The sequence below is a fragment of the Emydura macquarii genome, unplaced genomic scaffold, assembly GCF_026122565.2.
Source record: "Emydura macquarii macquarii isolate MOO-44397 ecotype Brisbane River unplaced genomic scaffold, CSIRO-AGI_Emac_v2 contig_1386, whole genome shotgun sequence".
Classification (NCBI taxonomy): Eukaryota; Metazoa; Chordata; order Testudines; family Chelidae; genus Emydura; species Emydura macquarii.
The window spans coordinates 1,703,454-1,719,578 of NW_027131523.1; the positions used below are offsets into that span (position 1 = coordinate 1,703,454).

The following is a 16,125-nucleotide window of genomic DNA, read 5'->3' on the forward strand; positions in this document are numbered from 1 at the left end:
TCCTAGCCCCGCCCTCTCAGCCCCTTGGGGGCCCGGCCCGGGATCCAGGTGAGCCCCGCAGGTGTTGGCCCCGCCCCTCTATAAAGCCCCGCCCCCCTCTATAAAGCCCCGCCCCCCCGGTGCGGCCCGGGGGAGCTATCATCATGGCCTGGACGCCCGAGAGCCGCAAAGGCAGATCCCCGAGCACCAGCAGCCGGGACCTGGCCGCCTGGAGGAGATTCCAGTAAGGGAGACTCACAGACACCCCGGGAGAGAACCCAGGCGTCCTGGCTCCCCCCTCCCCCCTCTAGCCACTGCCCTTCCTCCCTGAGCTGGGGAGTGAACCCAGGCGTCCTGGCTCCCTGCCTCCTCCTCCACTCTAACCACTAGCCCTCCCCTCCCCCAGCCAGGGAGAGACCCCAGGGTAAGAGTCCTATCACTGCCGCAGTGAGAGCGGATCCCCCGGAACGACCAGGGATTTTTCATGCAGAACCCAAAAGCCGAGGAGGTGCAATGTGGGGCCGTGCAGGGGGTGGGGAGGGCTATGGGGTGCGGTGGGGGCTGTGTAGGGGACTGGGGGATCATAGAATCCTGGGCCCCGGGGCTAGGAGGGCCTGCAAGGGTCACCTAGTCTAACCCCCAGCCTGCTGCAGGATTTGTTGTGTCTAAACGGCTCCAGCTTTCTCTCAAAACCCTCCAGCGAAGGCCCTTCCACGACCTTCCTCGGCCTCTGGGCATCGTCCGCCTGTTCTCACGGGCCGCGGGTTTCCCCTGCGATTTAACATTCAGCTGTGCGGCTGCAGTTTGACCTTCACCTCTTCTTCTTCTTCCGCCACCAAGGGCAGGACAACTTTTCTCCATCTCTTTTATGGCAGCCTTTGGCGTACCTGGAGACGGGGGTCGTGTCCCCCTTAATCGCCTCTTTTCCAAACTGACCATACCCGGCTCCTGCAGCCTTTCTCCCCTGGCTTGTGTTCTGTGCCTTGGATCCTCTTTGTCACTCCCTTTGTGGATCCTTTCCCGTTTCTCTGCATCATGTCTATACAGCAGTGATTAAAACCGGGCCCAGTTCTCCAGCTGAGGCCTACCCAGCGCCGAGCCGAGCGGTGCTGTCCCTGCCCATGACGTGCGTGACACGCCTCTGATCATGCACCCGAAAATTGCATTTGCTCTGTTTGCAACAGCATCATATGGCTGAGTCATGCTGAGGTTGTGATCCACCCCAACTCCCAGTTCCTTCTCAGCCGTGCTGCTGCCAAGCCGGTTCCCTCCCCCCCGCTCTGTGTCGGTGCATTTGTTTTTTCTTCCCAAAGTGTTGCACCTTACATTGGTCTTTGCTGAATTTCATTCTGTCTATCGCCCAGTGCTCCAATTTATCAAGATCCCTCTGATTTTTAGCTGTCTTCCCAAGTGTGGGCAACCCCCTCCCCAGCTTTGTGTCATCTGCAGACTTAATCAGTCTGCCCTCTTTACCTACATCCAGGTGGTTAATAAAGACATTAAACAACATCGGATGCACAACAGAACCTTATGGAATCTCACCTGAGCCGTCCTGCCAAGCCGACATCCGTCCATTAGCCACTACTCTTTATTTAACCAATTCTGTGTCCACTTCAGCTGTGGAACCCATCTTTCTCCAGCTTGCTTATCGGACTGTGTTCGAAGTGGGGCTGTCAATTAATTGCTGTTAACGCACGCGATTAACGCCAAACAAATTGGCTATTTTCAAAACATCGTGGTGATGAATCTGCTTCAATCGCACTGCTAAACAACAGAATACCAATATACATGTATTATAAATATTCTTGGCTGTTTTCTTACATTGTCACTGAACCCCTATCTTTGAAAACGCAGAATACGACGTGTGCAGGGCTCACTTTGTAATAGTATTTCTGATGACCAATATTTGCACTGTAGACGAGATGAGCAATAGAAATCGGGTTTTTCAATTCGCCTCCGGGCAGGGCAGTGGGGCAATCTCTTGATTATGAGAGTGCAATTTACCAATGACAAATGATTATCTTTGTTTTACGTAACGGCCACTCAAACCGAAATCAATGCGAAACTCTCCCACCTACAAGTCCACTCAGTCCTATTCCTTGCTCAGCCAGCCATGAAGACCAACCCGTGTTTCCACGGGCGGGAGATAACACTGCCCGCTGCTTCTTGACAATGGCACCTGGAAGTGAGAACAGGCCCTGGCCTGGCGCCATCGGAGCTGCTGTCGCAAGGCATTTCCGTGCCAGACAGGCGCGACCCCCGTTCCGGACAGCGGCTGTCTCGGCGGCATTGAAATCGGGCCCCGATGATCGCTGCACGGCGCGATTCGCATGGCGAGGGGTCACCGCGATTCTTTTTAAGCTGGCGATGATATTTTTTTTTTTTTTGGTGACGGTTCGACAGACCCAGCGCAAAGCCCGGCTGGAACCTAGGTGTGTCCTGTCCCCCGGCTGCCCCCTCTCCACCCGCCCAGGGACCCGCTCAAAGAAGGAGGCCCAGGGGGTTTGGCAGAGATCTGCTCTTGGCCCCTGCTGCTGGGAGTGGCAGGCAAGCGGAGCTGGCGTGGCCCGGCTCCCCCTCGCCCAAGGCGGGCAGCGCAGTGACCCTGGGCCCGGAGATTTCTGCAGCTAACAGCGCCGGGGGGGGGGTGGACGGGGGGGTGCTGGGCAGCCGTAGGGGGGAGGGGACGGGTGCACTATTGGCTGATAATCTCTCTCTTCCCCCTCCCCCCCCTCCGACCGCGGCGCATGCGGGCTCCTTCCCTGGCCGCATCTGCCGCCCTGCAGCCGCCGCCGGCCCGGGACCGCGCCGGGCCCCGCCCCAGGTACCGGCCCTCCCCCCCCACCCCACGGGTGTGCATCGCAGCCCGGCCCCTCCCGCACCCCGCGGGTTTGCATCGCAGCCCCCTGCCGCTATTGAGGCGATCCGTGGGGGGGGGAGGAGGAGGGAGGTGCCGCCCCCCCGGATTGCAATTGGGGGGGGGGCTCGCAGCAGGACCCCCCCGCCTTGGGGTGCGATGCGGTCTGTGCTGGGGAGGAGCAGTGGGGGGGGGGTTGCAGCTCGATCCGCCATTAGCATCCCTCCAGCGCGGCCTGTGACCCCCCCCCCGACTCTTTCCTCCACGGGACCCCCCCGCCGCTCTCACTGCAACCCCGACAACCCGAGCCAGCCCATAATACTCCTGCCCCCAGCATTGCCCGGGCCCCCCGCGCCCACCCCATGGTGCCCCCCCAATCGCCCCATCCCATAATATCCCCCCACGGGTCTCCTTGGGGGGGGGGGGAATGGCTCCCGTATCCCAGCCCCCCGGGCTGCCACCCACCCGCCGCAGGTGATGGGGATGCAGATATGTTGGGGGGCTGGAGGTGGGACCTGGGGGGGGGGAAAGGGGGGTTCATGAAGCACGATTCAGGGATGGGTGACCCCCAGGGCTGACTGCCCTGTGACTCTGTGCCCCCCCCACCCCATGGATGCCCAGGGCTGACTCTGTGCCCCCCCCCCACCCCATGGATGCCCAGGGCTGACTCTGTGCCCCCCCCCACCCCATGGATGCCCAGGGCTGACTCTGTGCCCCCTTCCCGCCCAGGCTGCCCCTGGCCAGCTGCCCCGAGACACCAGCGCCAGCAGCGTGTGGCATGGCCGCAGTGTGGCAACAAGTGCTGGCTGTCGACGCAAGGTGAGTTTGGGGGTGCCGTGGGGCGGGGCGGGGGGCTCAGCAGGGAGCGCTCTCCCCTGGCAGCCGGGCATTGGGGGACACCGGGGGGCTCGGCTGGGGGCGCTCTCCCCCGGCAGTCGGGGCCAGGTGCTGGGGGGGGCGCCATGGGGTGGGGGCTCGGCTGGGGGTGCTCTCGCCCGGCAGTGGGGGCCGGCCGCTGGGAGGCACCGTGCTGGGGGTCACCGGGGGGGCGCTCTCGCACAGGTACAACGCCTACCGCACCCCCAGCTTCCCGCAGTTCCGCACCCAGTACATCCGGCGGCGCAGCCAGCTGCTGCGGGAGAACGCAAAAGCCGGCCACGACCCCGGCGCCCGCAAGCTGTACCTGCGCCTGCGCGCCCAGCTCCTCGCCCAGCGCTACGGGCCCCTCTCCGAGCAGAGCAGCTTCCGCGCCTACAGCAACAGCATCGTCCGCAGCAGCCGCACTACGCTGGACCGCATGGAGGTACGGGAGAGGTGGCCGCCTCTGGGGCGGGGCGGCGAGGGGGAACGGCCACACGCAACATCTCACGGGGGTGGCTCGCCTGGGGCTGAGATGCAGCCACCTCTGGGGTGGAGTGGCTGGAGAACAGCTGCATATAACACCTCCCAGGGAGGCCCATCTGGCGCTGAGATGCAGCCACCTCTGGGGTGCGTTCTCCAAATGACCTGTCCATTTTGCCCTAGGACTTTGAGGACGATGCCCGGGCAATGGGGGCCCGAGGGCATCGCCGCTCCGTCAGCCGCGGCTCCTACCAGCTGCAGGCGCAGATGAACCGTGCAGCATACGATGAACGGTGAGTGTGGGGGCACCAGGGATGGGGGAGATTGTGGCGCTCTGGGGGCTCAGGCCGCGCCACTCCCCCCGTGTCTCTCGGGGGCTCTGCCATACCCCCCAGAATCTGCTCCATTTTGGCCAGGCGATGCTGTGGCCCTGGACCCAGGCTGTGCTCCAAGCCGGTGCTGGCCGCCTGGGCTACCTGCCTTCATCCCTGTCCAGAGCTGAGCCAGGGGCATCTGGACTCCTGCGTTCTCTGCAGTATTCACTTCCCTGCCGCCGGCCTAGCCGGATGTTGGTCTCAGCCCATCATTAGCTACGGGGCCCCGAACTCTAACTGCTGCACCCCACTCCTCTCCCTGAGCCAGGGAGAGAACCCCGTAGTCCTGGCTCCCAGGCCCCCTGCTCTAACCACTAGACTCCACTACCCGCTCAGAGCCAGGGAGAGAACCCAGGAGTCCTGGTGTATGCTGGGGGCTTTACTAGCACAGTGGAGTCACTGAGGAGGCGAAAGTGGGGGGGTCCCTTACCCCAACCCACGGAGCTGCATCAGGACTCCTGGGTTCTCTCCTGGCTCTGGGTGGGGAGGTGGGTCTGCTGGATAGATCGGGGGGGGGGCTGGGAGCCAGGACTCCTGGATTCTCTGCCTGGGGGCTCAGTGGCCAGTTCTGACCCTCACTCCCCCCCCCCCACCAGGCCCCCCGGCAGCGTGGTGCCCACCTCGGTGGCAGAGGCCAGCCGGGCCATGGCCGGGGACACGACGCTGAGCGAGAACTACGCCTTCGCCGGCATGTACCACGTCTTCGACCAGCACGTCGACGAGGCCGGTGAGGGGGCCTGCTGGGCAGGCAGGGATGGTGGAGGCTGGCACCCCCTCCCCGTGTCAGGGCAGGGGTCTCCCCAGAGCGAGACAGGAGACGTGGGGGGGATGCTGGGAGCATGGGGAGGGGGGCCTGAAGAACACCCTGTGAGGGGCAAAAGGTGTGGAGACAGCGGGGGGGGGGGGTCAGTGGGAGGGTTCAGTTCAAGGGGGGGGCAGTGGCACCAGGGAAAAGTGTCACAAGGGGGCATTGGTGGGGGGGACAGTGCCCCCCAGCTCACGCCCCTGCCCCCCAGTGCCCAAGGTGCAGTTCGCCAATGACGACAAGCACTTGCTGGCCTGCTGCTCGCTGGACGGCACCATCTCGGTGTGCCAGCTGGCGCCCGCCCCGCCGGCCGTGCTGCGGGTGCTGCGGGGGCACAGCCGGGGCGTCTCCGACTTCGCCTGGTCCCTCTCCAACGACGTGCTGGTCTCCACCTCGCTGGACGGCACCATGCGCATCTGGGCGGCCGGCGAGGGAAAGTGCATCCGCCAGATCCCCGACCCGGACGGCGCCGAGCTGCTCTGCTGCGTCTTCCAGCCCGTCAACAACAACCTCACCGTGGTGAGCCCCCGGCCCCATGCCTGCCCCCCAACCTGCCCAGACCCCCAACCCCGACGGCACCGAGCTGCTCTGCTGCGTCTTCCAGCCCGGCAACAACAACCTCACCGTGGTGAGCCCCCGGCCCCATGCCTGCCCCCCACCCTGCCCAGCCCCCCAACCCTGACAGTGCAGAGCTGCTCTGCTGCGTCTTCCAGCCCGTCAACAACAACCTCACTGTGGTGAGCCCCCGGCCCCATGCCTGCCCCCCAACCTGCCCAGACCCCCGACCCTGACGGTGCAGAGCTGCTCTGCTGTGTCTTCCAGCCCGGCAACAGCCTCGGCCTGCTGGCCCCAGGGAGAACGGCACGGGGCCTGTCCCTGCTAGGGGCGCTGGTCGGCCTCAGGGCAGGGAAGGAGGCCCTGCCCCACAGCAGGGGCTGACAGCTCCATGGCTCCCCCCGTAGGTGGGCAACGGGAAGCACAACCTGCACGTGGTGAACATCTCGACGGGGAAGAAGGTGAAGGGCGGGTCCAGCAAGCTGACGGGCCGGGTGCTGGCGCTCTCCTTCGACTCCCCCGGCCGCCTGCTCTGGGCCGGCGACGACCGCGGCAGCGTCTTCTCCTTCCTCTTCGACATGGCCACGGGTGAGCCGCCCCCCTGGGAGCCCCTTGGGCAGGCAGGGGGCTAGGATCCCCTTTGGCCCCCCATCCCTAACCGCCTCCTCTCCCCTTGCCCTGTAGGGAAGCTGACCAAGGCCAAGCGGCTGGTGGTGCACGAGGGCAGCTCTATCACCAGCATCTCGGCCCGCTCCTGGGTCAGCCGCGAGGCCCGCGACCCCTCGCTGCTCATCAATGCCTGCCTCAACAAACTGCTGCTCTACCGGTGAGGGGTAAGGGGTGTGCTCCCCTGGCAGGCAGGGCCAGGCCGGGCACTGGGGGGGTCGTGGGGCAGGGAGCAGAGCAGGGCTGTGCGCTGGGGGGCAGCAGGGGGGGGGGGGGGGCTCTCCCTGGCTCTCACAGCCGCTCTCCCTGCAGGGTGGTGGACAATGAGGGGACCCTGCAGCTGAAGAGGAGTTTCCAGATCCAGCAGGGATCCCACCCCGTGCGCAGCATCTTCTGCCCCCTTATGTCCTTCCGCCAGGGGGCCTGCGTGGGTAAGAGCCAGACCCATGGCAAGGGCGGGGATCAGAGGGGAGTCCCTGCTGCCCACTCCCTGCCCCCTTACTCCAACAATCCCCTGGGGCAGGGGACTGCCTCTGCTCACTCCCAGAATCCTCGGGGGGTGGGGGGTAAGCAGTCCCCTGGGTTCTGAGCCTCTAGGGGGTTCCTGGGGCAGGCTCCACCCCCAGGGGCTGTGGCACTCCAGGCCCCCCCAGAAGGTCTGTGCCCCTCGGTGGGGTTCTCAGGACTGGGCCCCCTGACTCCGCCCCCCTTGCAGTGACAGGCAGCGAGGACATGTGCGTCTACTTCTTCGACGTGGAGCGCGCCAGCCGGGCCATCGTCAACAAGCTGCAGGGGCACAGCGCCGCCGTGCTGGGCGTCAGCTTCAACTGCGACGAGAGCCTGCTGGCCTCCAGCGACGCCAAGGGCATGGTCATCGTCTGGCGCCGCGAGCAGAAATAGGGGCTGTGCACGGCCTGGGGGAACCCAGCCCCCCGGTCTCCCAGCCCCCCAGCCCCGACCCACCACAGGCTGCTCCCCTCCCACAGCTGGGTGCCTCCCCAATGGCCCCTTTAACCCTTGGTGGTCCTTGCCTTGGGGCCCCTGTGCTCAGCCCGCTCCCTCCCTCCCTCCAGGGAGCCAGGATGCCTGGGTTCTCTTGCTGGTTCTGGGGGGTGGCGCTCAGGCTGCTGGTCTGACTGGGGCAGCTCCCAGTGCTGCATGCCACCCTTCCCCCCAGCTGGTGAAGGGTTAAATTATTGCTCGGGGGTCGGGCCCCCATTGCCACCATCAGTGAGCAGACTGACCTATAGCCCTGCTAGAAGCTGCTGGCTGTGCCCCCCACTGCCCAGCCAGGTACTGGAAGGGCAGGCGTGGCACCGCGCCATAGCCCCACTACACGTAGGCAGAGGCACCCTCTCGTGGTGTCAGCTGCCCTCGCTCCCCAGGGGGTGACGCTGCTGTCATGTCCCTTTGGGGCACGGCTGCCACAGAACCTCCAGCCTTGTCAGGAGAAGGGGTGACCACCACTGACCTGCTGTGACAACTGCAGCTGGAAAGCGCTAGCACAGGGCCAAGCAGCGGTAGGGGCTCCTCCCTGCGCCTCGGTGACTGAGGCCACCCGCTAGCCCCCCACTCGATACCCCATATTCCCCAGCCCCTGCCCAGGCCTGCTTCTCGCAGGAGTGGAGCCAGGCACGTGGGGTTCTGGTCCTGGCCAGCGGGCCTGGAGAAGGGCTCAGCTGGGATGCCAGTGGGGGAGGGAGGGCGGGAAGGCCTTAAGGGATAGAGCCCACGGGCAGGAGATTACTGGAGTTCTGCACAGCTGGGGGGAGCTGCTGCCCCCCCCCCCCCCCCCCCCCCCCCATATCTAGGGCCTGTAGAACAGAGGGCCAAGGAGCCAGTTTAACTCTCATCTTCCACAGCAGTAAGGGCTGGTGCCTGGAACAATCCCACCAGCTGAGTGTAAAAGGACAGCTTGCCCAGTGCTGCTACAGCCACCGCTGGGGTGGGGTAACTGGGGAACAGCCACACAGCAAACGCCACAAGTTTAGGACAGGAAGTGAAGCAAACTGCCCCATCTGAGTTAGTGCAGAGACCAGATTAGTTGGATCTAACCAAGAGGTTGGAACCAGATGGCACCTCCCCCCCACGTGCGCCTCCTGACCCCCTTCTCAGCCAGTTCCCTCGGCCCGTGCGCATTATAACAACCTGCTGCTGCTACTGCGAGCCGAAATAACAAGCGGCCACCAGTGGGTCCAGAATCAAACCATCTAATTGCATTGAGCGCAGACATCGGCCTCGCGGCCCCGCTGCTCCCCAACCCCAGACCCCTCCCACCCCCCAATCAAAAATATCTGGTAGAAAAAGTCCATTTACAAAACTGCCCCCAGATCAGATTAAAAACACCCCACGCCCATGACACTGCTTTGCCGGTTGCATAGGGATGCGGGGTCAAGTGCGACTTCAAGTCAAATATTCCCAGATCCCCCCAAACTGGGAACAGAGGGCTGTGGTGCTATGTACACGATAGAGAGGATCTCCATATGGGCAGGCAGAGCCGGGACGGCTCCATCCCCTGCCACGGCCTGGGAGGCGATTGATTAAAATCCATGACAGCTGTTCCTATAAAAAAATCCCTTGAGTGGAGGGGGGAATCACAGCCCCCCTGGCAGGGGGCAGGAAGCAGGCTCCACTCCGTAGAGTGAAAGCAGGCAGGCAGGATAAGTCCAACGGGAGGAGGGTGGGCACAAGCCACCCTGCCCCCAACACTGAGCCCTGCGTGGTGGCAGCCATGTGTCCCAGACCCCCGGCTGGGTGCACACAGAGCCTAGAAGAGGTACTTCCGGCAGGAGGCAGCCCCACACTTACACTCGATCCGCACCCGCTTCTTGGGGGAGCCAGCCAGGCCACCGGCCCGGCCCAGGTTGGAGTCCATCCGTGTGCTTTCTGCGTCCACAGGGTCTACTGTGGGGAGAAGAGAGGGTGTCAGGGGGAGGATCCCACTGTTGCCACCCCCACCCCCACCCCCCAGCAGTGGGGCCTGGCCTTCCTTAGGCACTCACCCTGCATGTTGTAGTCGAAGGTGAGCTCCTCCCCAGCACGGATGGACCGCGTGGCAAAGAGTGCGATGCGTGGCAGCCGCTCATCCAGGTTGTCGATGAACACGTTGTACACCTGCAGGTTGGGGTCGCACTGCGCCAGGAGGGAGGCAGATGAGCGAGGCATGGCAGAGCTGCCATAGCCCAGCCCCACCCCCTCACTCACATGCCCCCTCTGGTTCCCCCCCAACTGCCCTCCCACCAACCTATCCCCCAATACCCTGCTCCCTCCTTTCTGCCCCTTGCCCTGGCCCTTCTCCATGGACCCACCTACCAGAATAGAGCAAGTGAAACAAGCAATTTAAATCCCCGCGTCTAATCACCAGGTGGGGAACCTGGATTTTCAACCTCCCATTCCAGTCCCCTTTTACATCAGCCCTTTTCAGTTCTCTCCCTAGAGAAAAGCCCAGGCTCATTGGCTGCTAACCATTAAAACATGGTAATGGACTACTAAATGCGGCCTTTGCACCAAATCTGGCCCTTGTTTTCACTAGCCAGCAGGACCCACTACATTTACACGTTTATTTAAACAATCATACAGCAATTATGTTTTAATTTATAATTCAAACTATAATTTGAATATAATTAATACATTTTACTGTCATTTAGAACTATCAATACATAACAGGACAATAATAGGTATTAATATTGATGAATTATAATATTGATATACATCTTAGATTTCGGCTTGGAAGGATTCGGTTTTTATCAGTGAGCGTCAGTAAATATCAATGTCACCACACACCCACAAATGTGATTTAAATTGACAGCTAGGCAAAGGAAGAAAAATGCTGCTTGAAGGATATTTACTTTGTATATCTTGATGTGTCGTGTTGACAATTTGTGTTTTAACGGCTATAAAATTTTAACTTTTTGAACCTCAGCATCTACTGTCCTTAAATAATTATAGCCTGACCCACCCTATTCTCTGACACCCCCCACATAATGTCCCACAACTGAAAATGTAAATAAATAAAAATCAGGGAAAAATGCTTAAAAATGAACATCGATATTGTCCATCGAAATTATAAAATAGGAATTCTGCCAAGCCTAATTATATAATAATTTATTATTATTAAAATTTCATAATTCATTAATCTTAATACATCGTATTAATGTCACATAACTTATTAATATTAACAAATTACATTAGTACAATGTATTAAGATGAGTTAATAATATATAGCTTATATATTTATTTGCATTCTTACATTTTACTTTTTTATTATGTTAGGATCTCATGAATGACATTTCTTATTTAGTAGTTTTTTTGTGGGGTTTAATTCACAATTTGCGTAAAGTTCAATTTGGATGGAAATTGTAATGAAAAATGCACAACATTTTTTAAATGTTTGTTTTCTTGTAATCAGTTCAATAAAATAACCTTAAAATGTGCTGGATGCATAAGAAACAAAGTCTATCAAAACATGTTTTGCATTTAAAACTGAGCTATTGTTAATTAAATGAAAACTACCTTAAAATGTGCTTGATGCGTAAGAACAAAAATGAGTTTATAAAAACATGTTTTTTGCACTGAAAACGGAGTTATTTTTCATTCATTAAATAAAACCTACCTTCGATGTGCTGGGTGTAGAAGAAGAAAAAAGTAAAGTTTATCCAAAAATGTTTGCATTTAAAACTGAGTTATTTTTAGCTAGGGGGACAAGGTGGGTGAAGTAATAACTTTTACTGGACCAACTTTCTGTTGGTGGGAGGGACAAGTTTTTGAGCTTCACAGGGAGTTTCTGCAGGTCTGGAGAAGGTAACCAGAGTAGTGTTTTTAATTAATTCTTAATTTATTTATATCTAATTAGTTCAAAAAAATGACCTTAAAATGCACTGGACACAAGAAAAAATAGTTTATCAAAACACGTTTTGCTTTGAAAACTAAACAATTATTTTTAATCAGTTCAATAAAACTACCTTGAGCATGCTGATACAGAAGAAAATAGGAGGAATATCAAATCATGGTTTGCATTTAAAACAGATTTATTAAACAAAGGGGACATTCTCTGTAATTCCGGAATTTGAACTGATTTTTTCTAGTCTCCATGTCCTTCAGGATTTTAGATCTAGTAGATTTCATCCTCTCTCACAGAGATTTTATTCAGAGATTGGAAGAGGAAAACAAGCTTTCCTGCTTTGCCAACTCCGGACTGTTTCTTAACTTGGAACGAACTCACCCTTGAACTGAGCTAGGTGAATAAACTGAAGCAAAGCAAATATTCTCCCCGCAAAATGCTGTCAAAAGCTGGGTGGGCCAAGCCAGTGATTTCCACTAGTTCAACGCTTCAGCTTTCTTTCAAACTTCTGCAGCACATGTGCCCGGCTGTATAGTTTACGTGATTTAAATGATTCCCATAGATTCTTGTAAGTTTGGGGCCTTTCAATACATTGTCAGTGTTTCAAACTTCATTTTAAATCATTTTTTCTTTCTTTAAAAAGCCTATTTAATTTACATTAAAAAATATCAGGGATTTTTTATGTTTGTTTTTTAATCACTGATTTTTATCCACCCACAGGCTGCCCCCATCCCAACCCTTCCCCATGGGCTCCCCCACCCCAACCCTTCCCCATGGGCTCCCCCACACCACTCCGCAACCCCTCCCCCCCCACTCACGCTGTGATTTACGAAGTGTGAGATGTTGCCGTAGTAGGCGGCATCCACTGTGTAAACATCCTCCACATAGTCCAGATCAAAGAGGTAGGTAGCACCCTGGCGGTCGTAGATCTGCCCTCGTCGCTCCGCCTCTTCTGATGTGATGATCTGCGGGATGGATGGGATGGGGTCATGTTGGGTACATGGTACTCGGGGTGAGGGGGGGGAGAGAGGTCTGTGTGGCCATTCCCTAGCTGCCCCACCCCAAAGGCAGCTGCATCTCATGGCCGGGCAAGCCATCCCCATGCAGCATCATGTGCGGCTGTTCCCCACTTGCTCCACCCCAGAGGTGGCTGCATATCAGTGCCATGCAAGCCACCCCCATGTGACCTTAGGTGCAGCTGTTCCCCAGCTGCCCCACCCCAGAGGTGGCTGCCTGGCACTCCATACCTCTCCCACGTACTCCATGACGAAGCTGTTCTTGCGGATCTTCTCAAGGGTGCGCACGCCCCAGCCACGCCCGTTGGCAGTGCGGAAGATGCACAGGTCATAGCGGATGCCCCGCTGCACCACGCGGTTGGAGCACTCGGCCCCGCAGCGGCACCGGGCGTTGCACTCGTAGATGGGCAGCCCCGCCCGGATGCGCACCTGACCCTGCTCGTTGTAGGCAAACTTGTGGCGGGAGGCACCAGGGCAGCAGCAGCCACCAGCTGCCTCGGCCAGGCAGTCACGACACTCGCAGCCCACCGCCACCTGGGTGAGGGAGATGCCCTCGCCCACCTTGTACTCGTTGATGTAGACGAAGTCCCGGGGCGGCCCGTCAAGATCCACCTCGTTCTCCACCACAATGCGCCCCTTGTGGTTGCGCTTGGCATTCAGCTGGCGCTCCCAGTGCCACAGGGCCCGCCGCTGCTTGGCCTTCTGCACCACGTAGTTAGCCACGCCCTGGTCCAGCCAGCGGACGTTCTTCTTGGGCTTGCCATCCCGCCAGATCCAGGCCTGCTCCAGGTCCTTGTGGAACTGCTTCAGCAGGCCCACACAGTGCAGGTTCTTTCGCGGCTCCCAGGTGTTCTCGGACTCCGGGTAGCCACGCCACTTCACCAGGTAGAACTCCTCCTCCTGCCGGCAGAGCCCGCCGGTCAATGCACCTAGCCGTGCACCCTCCCAGAGATGGGACCCAGGAGTCCAAGCTCCCAGACACACACTCTCCCTCCCCCCCGTTGTTGTGACCCACAAGAGCCCACTTCCCTCCCAGAGCCAGGGAGAGAACCCAGGAGTCCTGGCTCCCAACCCCCTCACTCTAACCACTAGAAGACCCAGCAAGTGACCACCTGGCAGGAGATGGGGGGCTGGGGGAAGAAAGATCCAGGGCCAGGGAGAGAACCCAGGAGTCCTGGGTGGCTTTCACTGGGTCGTTCGCACTCCTGTACAAGCCACACCAACTCCTGCTGATTATGCCCCGGACCCAGTCTCTGAGCTGGCCGAGACACGCATGGAGTAGGGCAAGCTGAGGGCCAGCGCCCTCTGAAGAAGAGCTGAATTGTCCCTACACACGCAGCATCAGTCTTGGGCAGAGCCATGCATTTGGGGGTGCCAGGCAGAGGGGATCGGGGCAGGGGGTGTGGGAGGGGAGGATCAGAGCTGCGGGAGAAATCAGGGGGCAGAGAAATCATAGGCAGGGGGGAACCTGGCTGAGGGGGGAGGGGAATTGGAGTGGGGGGACCCGGGCTGCAGGGGGGGGGGATCCGGGCAGAAGGTGGGGAAATGAAGGCTGGAGGATCCGGGCTGCGGGGGGATCGGAGGCGGGGAGGGAGTGGGGCCACGAGCCAGCAGACTCACCCGCACTCTCTTGTAGTCGCACAGGAACTCCACCTCGAACTGGCTGAGGTTCCGGCGGGTGACGCCCAGCCCGGGGCAGCAAACCTTCTCCAGCCGGCACAGGTCCTGAAGCTGCGACCAGGACGACTTGCAGGACACGGTGCAGCCTGCGGGCAGGCGGGCAGGCAGGATGGCGTTAGGGGGCTGGCACCGGCCTGGCCGGGAGGGACCCCAGGGAAATCACCGTGTGGGGGGAGAGCCCAGGGCTGGGTCAGCAGGGGGCTGTGGGTCAGGAATGAGGGGCACCGGCAGAGTGCTGTGACCGCAGAGCATGAGGGGGGCACCCAGGGTCACGGCTGGGGGGGGGGCCGTGTGGGTCGCCCAGTGCCCATGGCGGAGGTCCCGGAGATTCGAGTCAGGACATGGGGGTCACCCTGCGCCGGGGCACCAGCGGGAGGGTGGCGGGGAGTGTTGGGGGGCTGCGTGACTTAGAGGGAGTCGAAGAGACTTAGGGGCCGGTAGCCTGAGTGTATGTGGAAGGTGACCCCACATCAGGGGACCGGGGAGCCAACCCGGGGGGGGGGGGGCATGTCACCCCACACTGGGGGGTTGGCGTGAGCGTTTGGGGGGAGCTCAGCCCACCTCAGAGGACTGGTGCGAGTGTATGGGGGCGAGCATAAGGGGGGGCTCCCCCTGCATCTGGGGGCTGGTGTGAGCAGACAGGGGGTCTCCCCAAGCCGGGGGGCTGGCATGAGCAGCTGGGGGGGGGGGGGGCTCACCTTGGGTCAGGGGGCCTGGTGGGAGGGGACGGGGGACCTGTCCACAGGGGGGGTTGGCGTGAGGGGACGGGGGGCTCTCCCCGTGTCAGGGGGCCTGGCGTGAGGAGACCGGGGGGCACCCCCCACATCGGGGGGCCTGGCGTGAGGAGACGGGGGGCTCCCCCACATCGGGGGGGCCTGGCGTGAGGGGACGGGGGGCTGTGAACGCAAGCCCGCGAAGCGGGGGCGCCGTGCCGACGGGGCGGGGGCAGCCAGGGGGCGGGGGCCACCCGGCGGGTCCCGGGCTCCCTCAGGGTCACGTGCGCCCCGCCCGCTGTCCGGCCGGCCGACCGGCCCCGTTTCCCGCCCTGCGCGCGAGGGCAGCCCCCTGAACGTTCCGTCCGCCCCACGCGCTCGCGCTCTCCACCGCTCCCCCCCTTTCCTTAACGGTCGCTGCCGCCGCCGCCCCGCGCGCGGGTGGGGGGTGGGGGGGGAGGAGCGGGGCACCCGCGCCTCGTTCGCGCCACCGCTCCTCATGGGCGCCGCACGCCCAGCGCGGCCCGGGCCGGCCTGACCCGGCCGCGCGCCGCGCTCCGCACGCGCCGGCTTCCCTCGCTCTCACCTTTTAAATTTTCCGCCATCTTTTTTTTTTTTTTTTTTCCTCCCCCCCCGCCAGCCACTGGGGCCGCCCGAAACTTTTCCTCCCAGGGGGCGTGGCCAGAGGGGGCGGGCAGAGAGCGGCCTGCCCCGCCCCGCCCCCTCGCGGAGACCTCTTCCCATTGGGCCCCCGGCCTGACTGACGCCGCCCGCCAGCCAATAGGCGCCGCGGGGCTCCGGCTCCTCACCCCCCCCACCGGGCTTTATTTGCATCTCCCAGAATACGCCGCGGCACCCCTCGAGTCGCGGAAGTGGCCCCAAAGGCTCCACATTAACCCGTTTCAGCCCAGTCTGACCCACGAGCCGTCTGGGGCTTAGCTGGGGCGGCTTCCTGGCTGCACACTGGGTGGGGGGAGGGGGGGAAAAAGCCCCTCACCTTATCCGAAAAGTGGCGCCTCAGACAAAAAGAGCACCACAGGGCCCCTCCCCCACCTTGGTATGTTTCCTTGTTCCCCCCAACAATGGGCTCCCCTCCTTAGCCCCATCCCGTTGCTATGGCAACAGAACCACAGTCCAGCCAGTGTGGACATCGGGGTTGGCATCACTCTGGTACCTTGGAAAGTGGGGGGTCCCCCACCCGAAAAGTTTGGCTCCTTGGTTGGCTCTGGGTTGTTGTTTCACTGGTGTGGGGAAGGAAAGGACTGGTTGGGGGTCACGCTGGTTTCACTGGGGTGGGGG

General features: G+C 60.6%; 2 protein-coding genes across 3 annotated transcripts; one reads left to right on the forward strand and one right to left on the reverse strand.

Moving 5' to 3' along the window:
• The first annotated feature begins 143 nt into the window (after positions 1 to 143).
• On the forward strand, positions 144 to 8,151 carry WDR13 (WD repeat domain 13). 2 transcript variants are annotated; one of them, XM_067552187.1, is made up of 10 exons: positions 144 to 223; positions 3,566 to 3,655; positions 3,899 to 4,139; positions 4,361 to 4,470; positions 5,148 to 5,278; positions 5,568 to 5,875; positions 6,319 to 6,499; positions 6,596 to 6,737; positions 6,890 to 7,008; positions 7,293 to 8,151. In XM_067552187.1, the coding sequence occupies exons 1-10, from the start codon at positions 144 to 146 to the stop codon at positions 7,475 to 7,477; spliced, it is 1,587 nt and encodes a 528-aa protein (XP_067408288.1). In that variant the 3' UTR covers positions 7,478 to 8,151. The 2 variants fall into 2 exon arrangements, with proteins under 2 accessions (XP_067408288.1, XP_067408289.1); XM_067552188.1 differs by lacking the exon at positions 144 to 223 and adding an exon at positions 2,760 to 2,803.
• A 231-nt stretch (positions 8,152 to 8,382) lies between these two features.
• SUV39H1 (SUV39H1 histone lysine methyltransferase) lies at positions 8,383 to 15,500 on the reverse strand. Its single transcript, XM_067552210.1, has 6 exons — positions 15,413 to 15,500; positions 14,054 to 14,199; positions 12,665 to 13,333; positions 12,236 to 12,382; positions 9,580 to 9,709; positions 8,383 to 9,481 (listed from the first exon to the last, which is right to left on the reverse strand). The coding sequence occupies exons 1-6, from the start codon at positions 15,429 to 15,431 to the stop codon at positions 9,345 to 9,347; spliced, it is 1,248 nt and encodes a 415-aa protein (XP_067408311.1). The 5' UTR covers positions 15,432 to 15,500; the 3' UTR covers positions 8,383 to 9,344.
• Between the last annotated feature and the right edge of the window lie 625 nt (positions 15,501 to 16,125).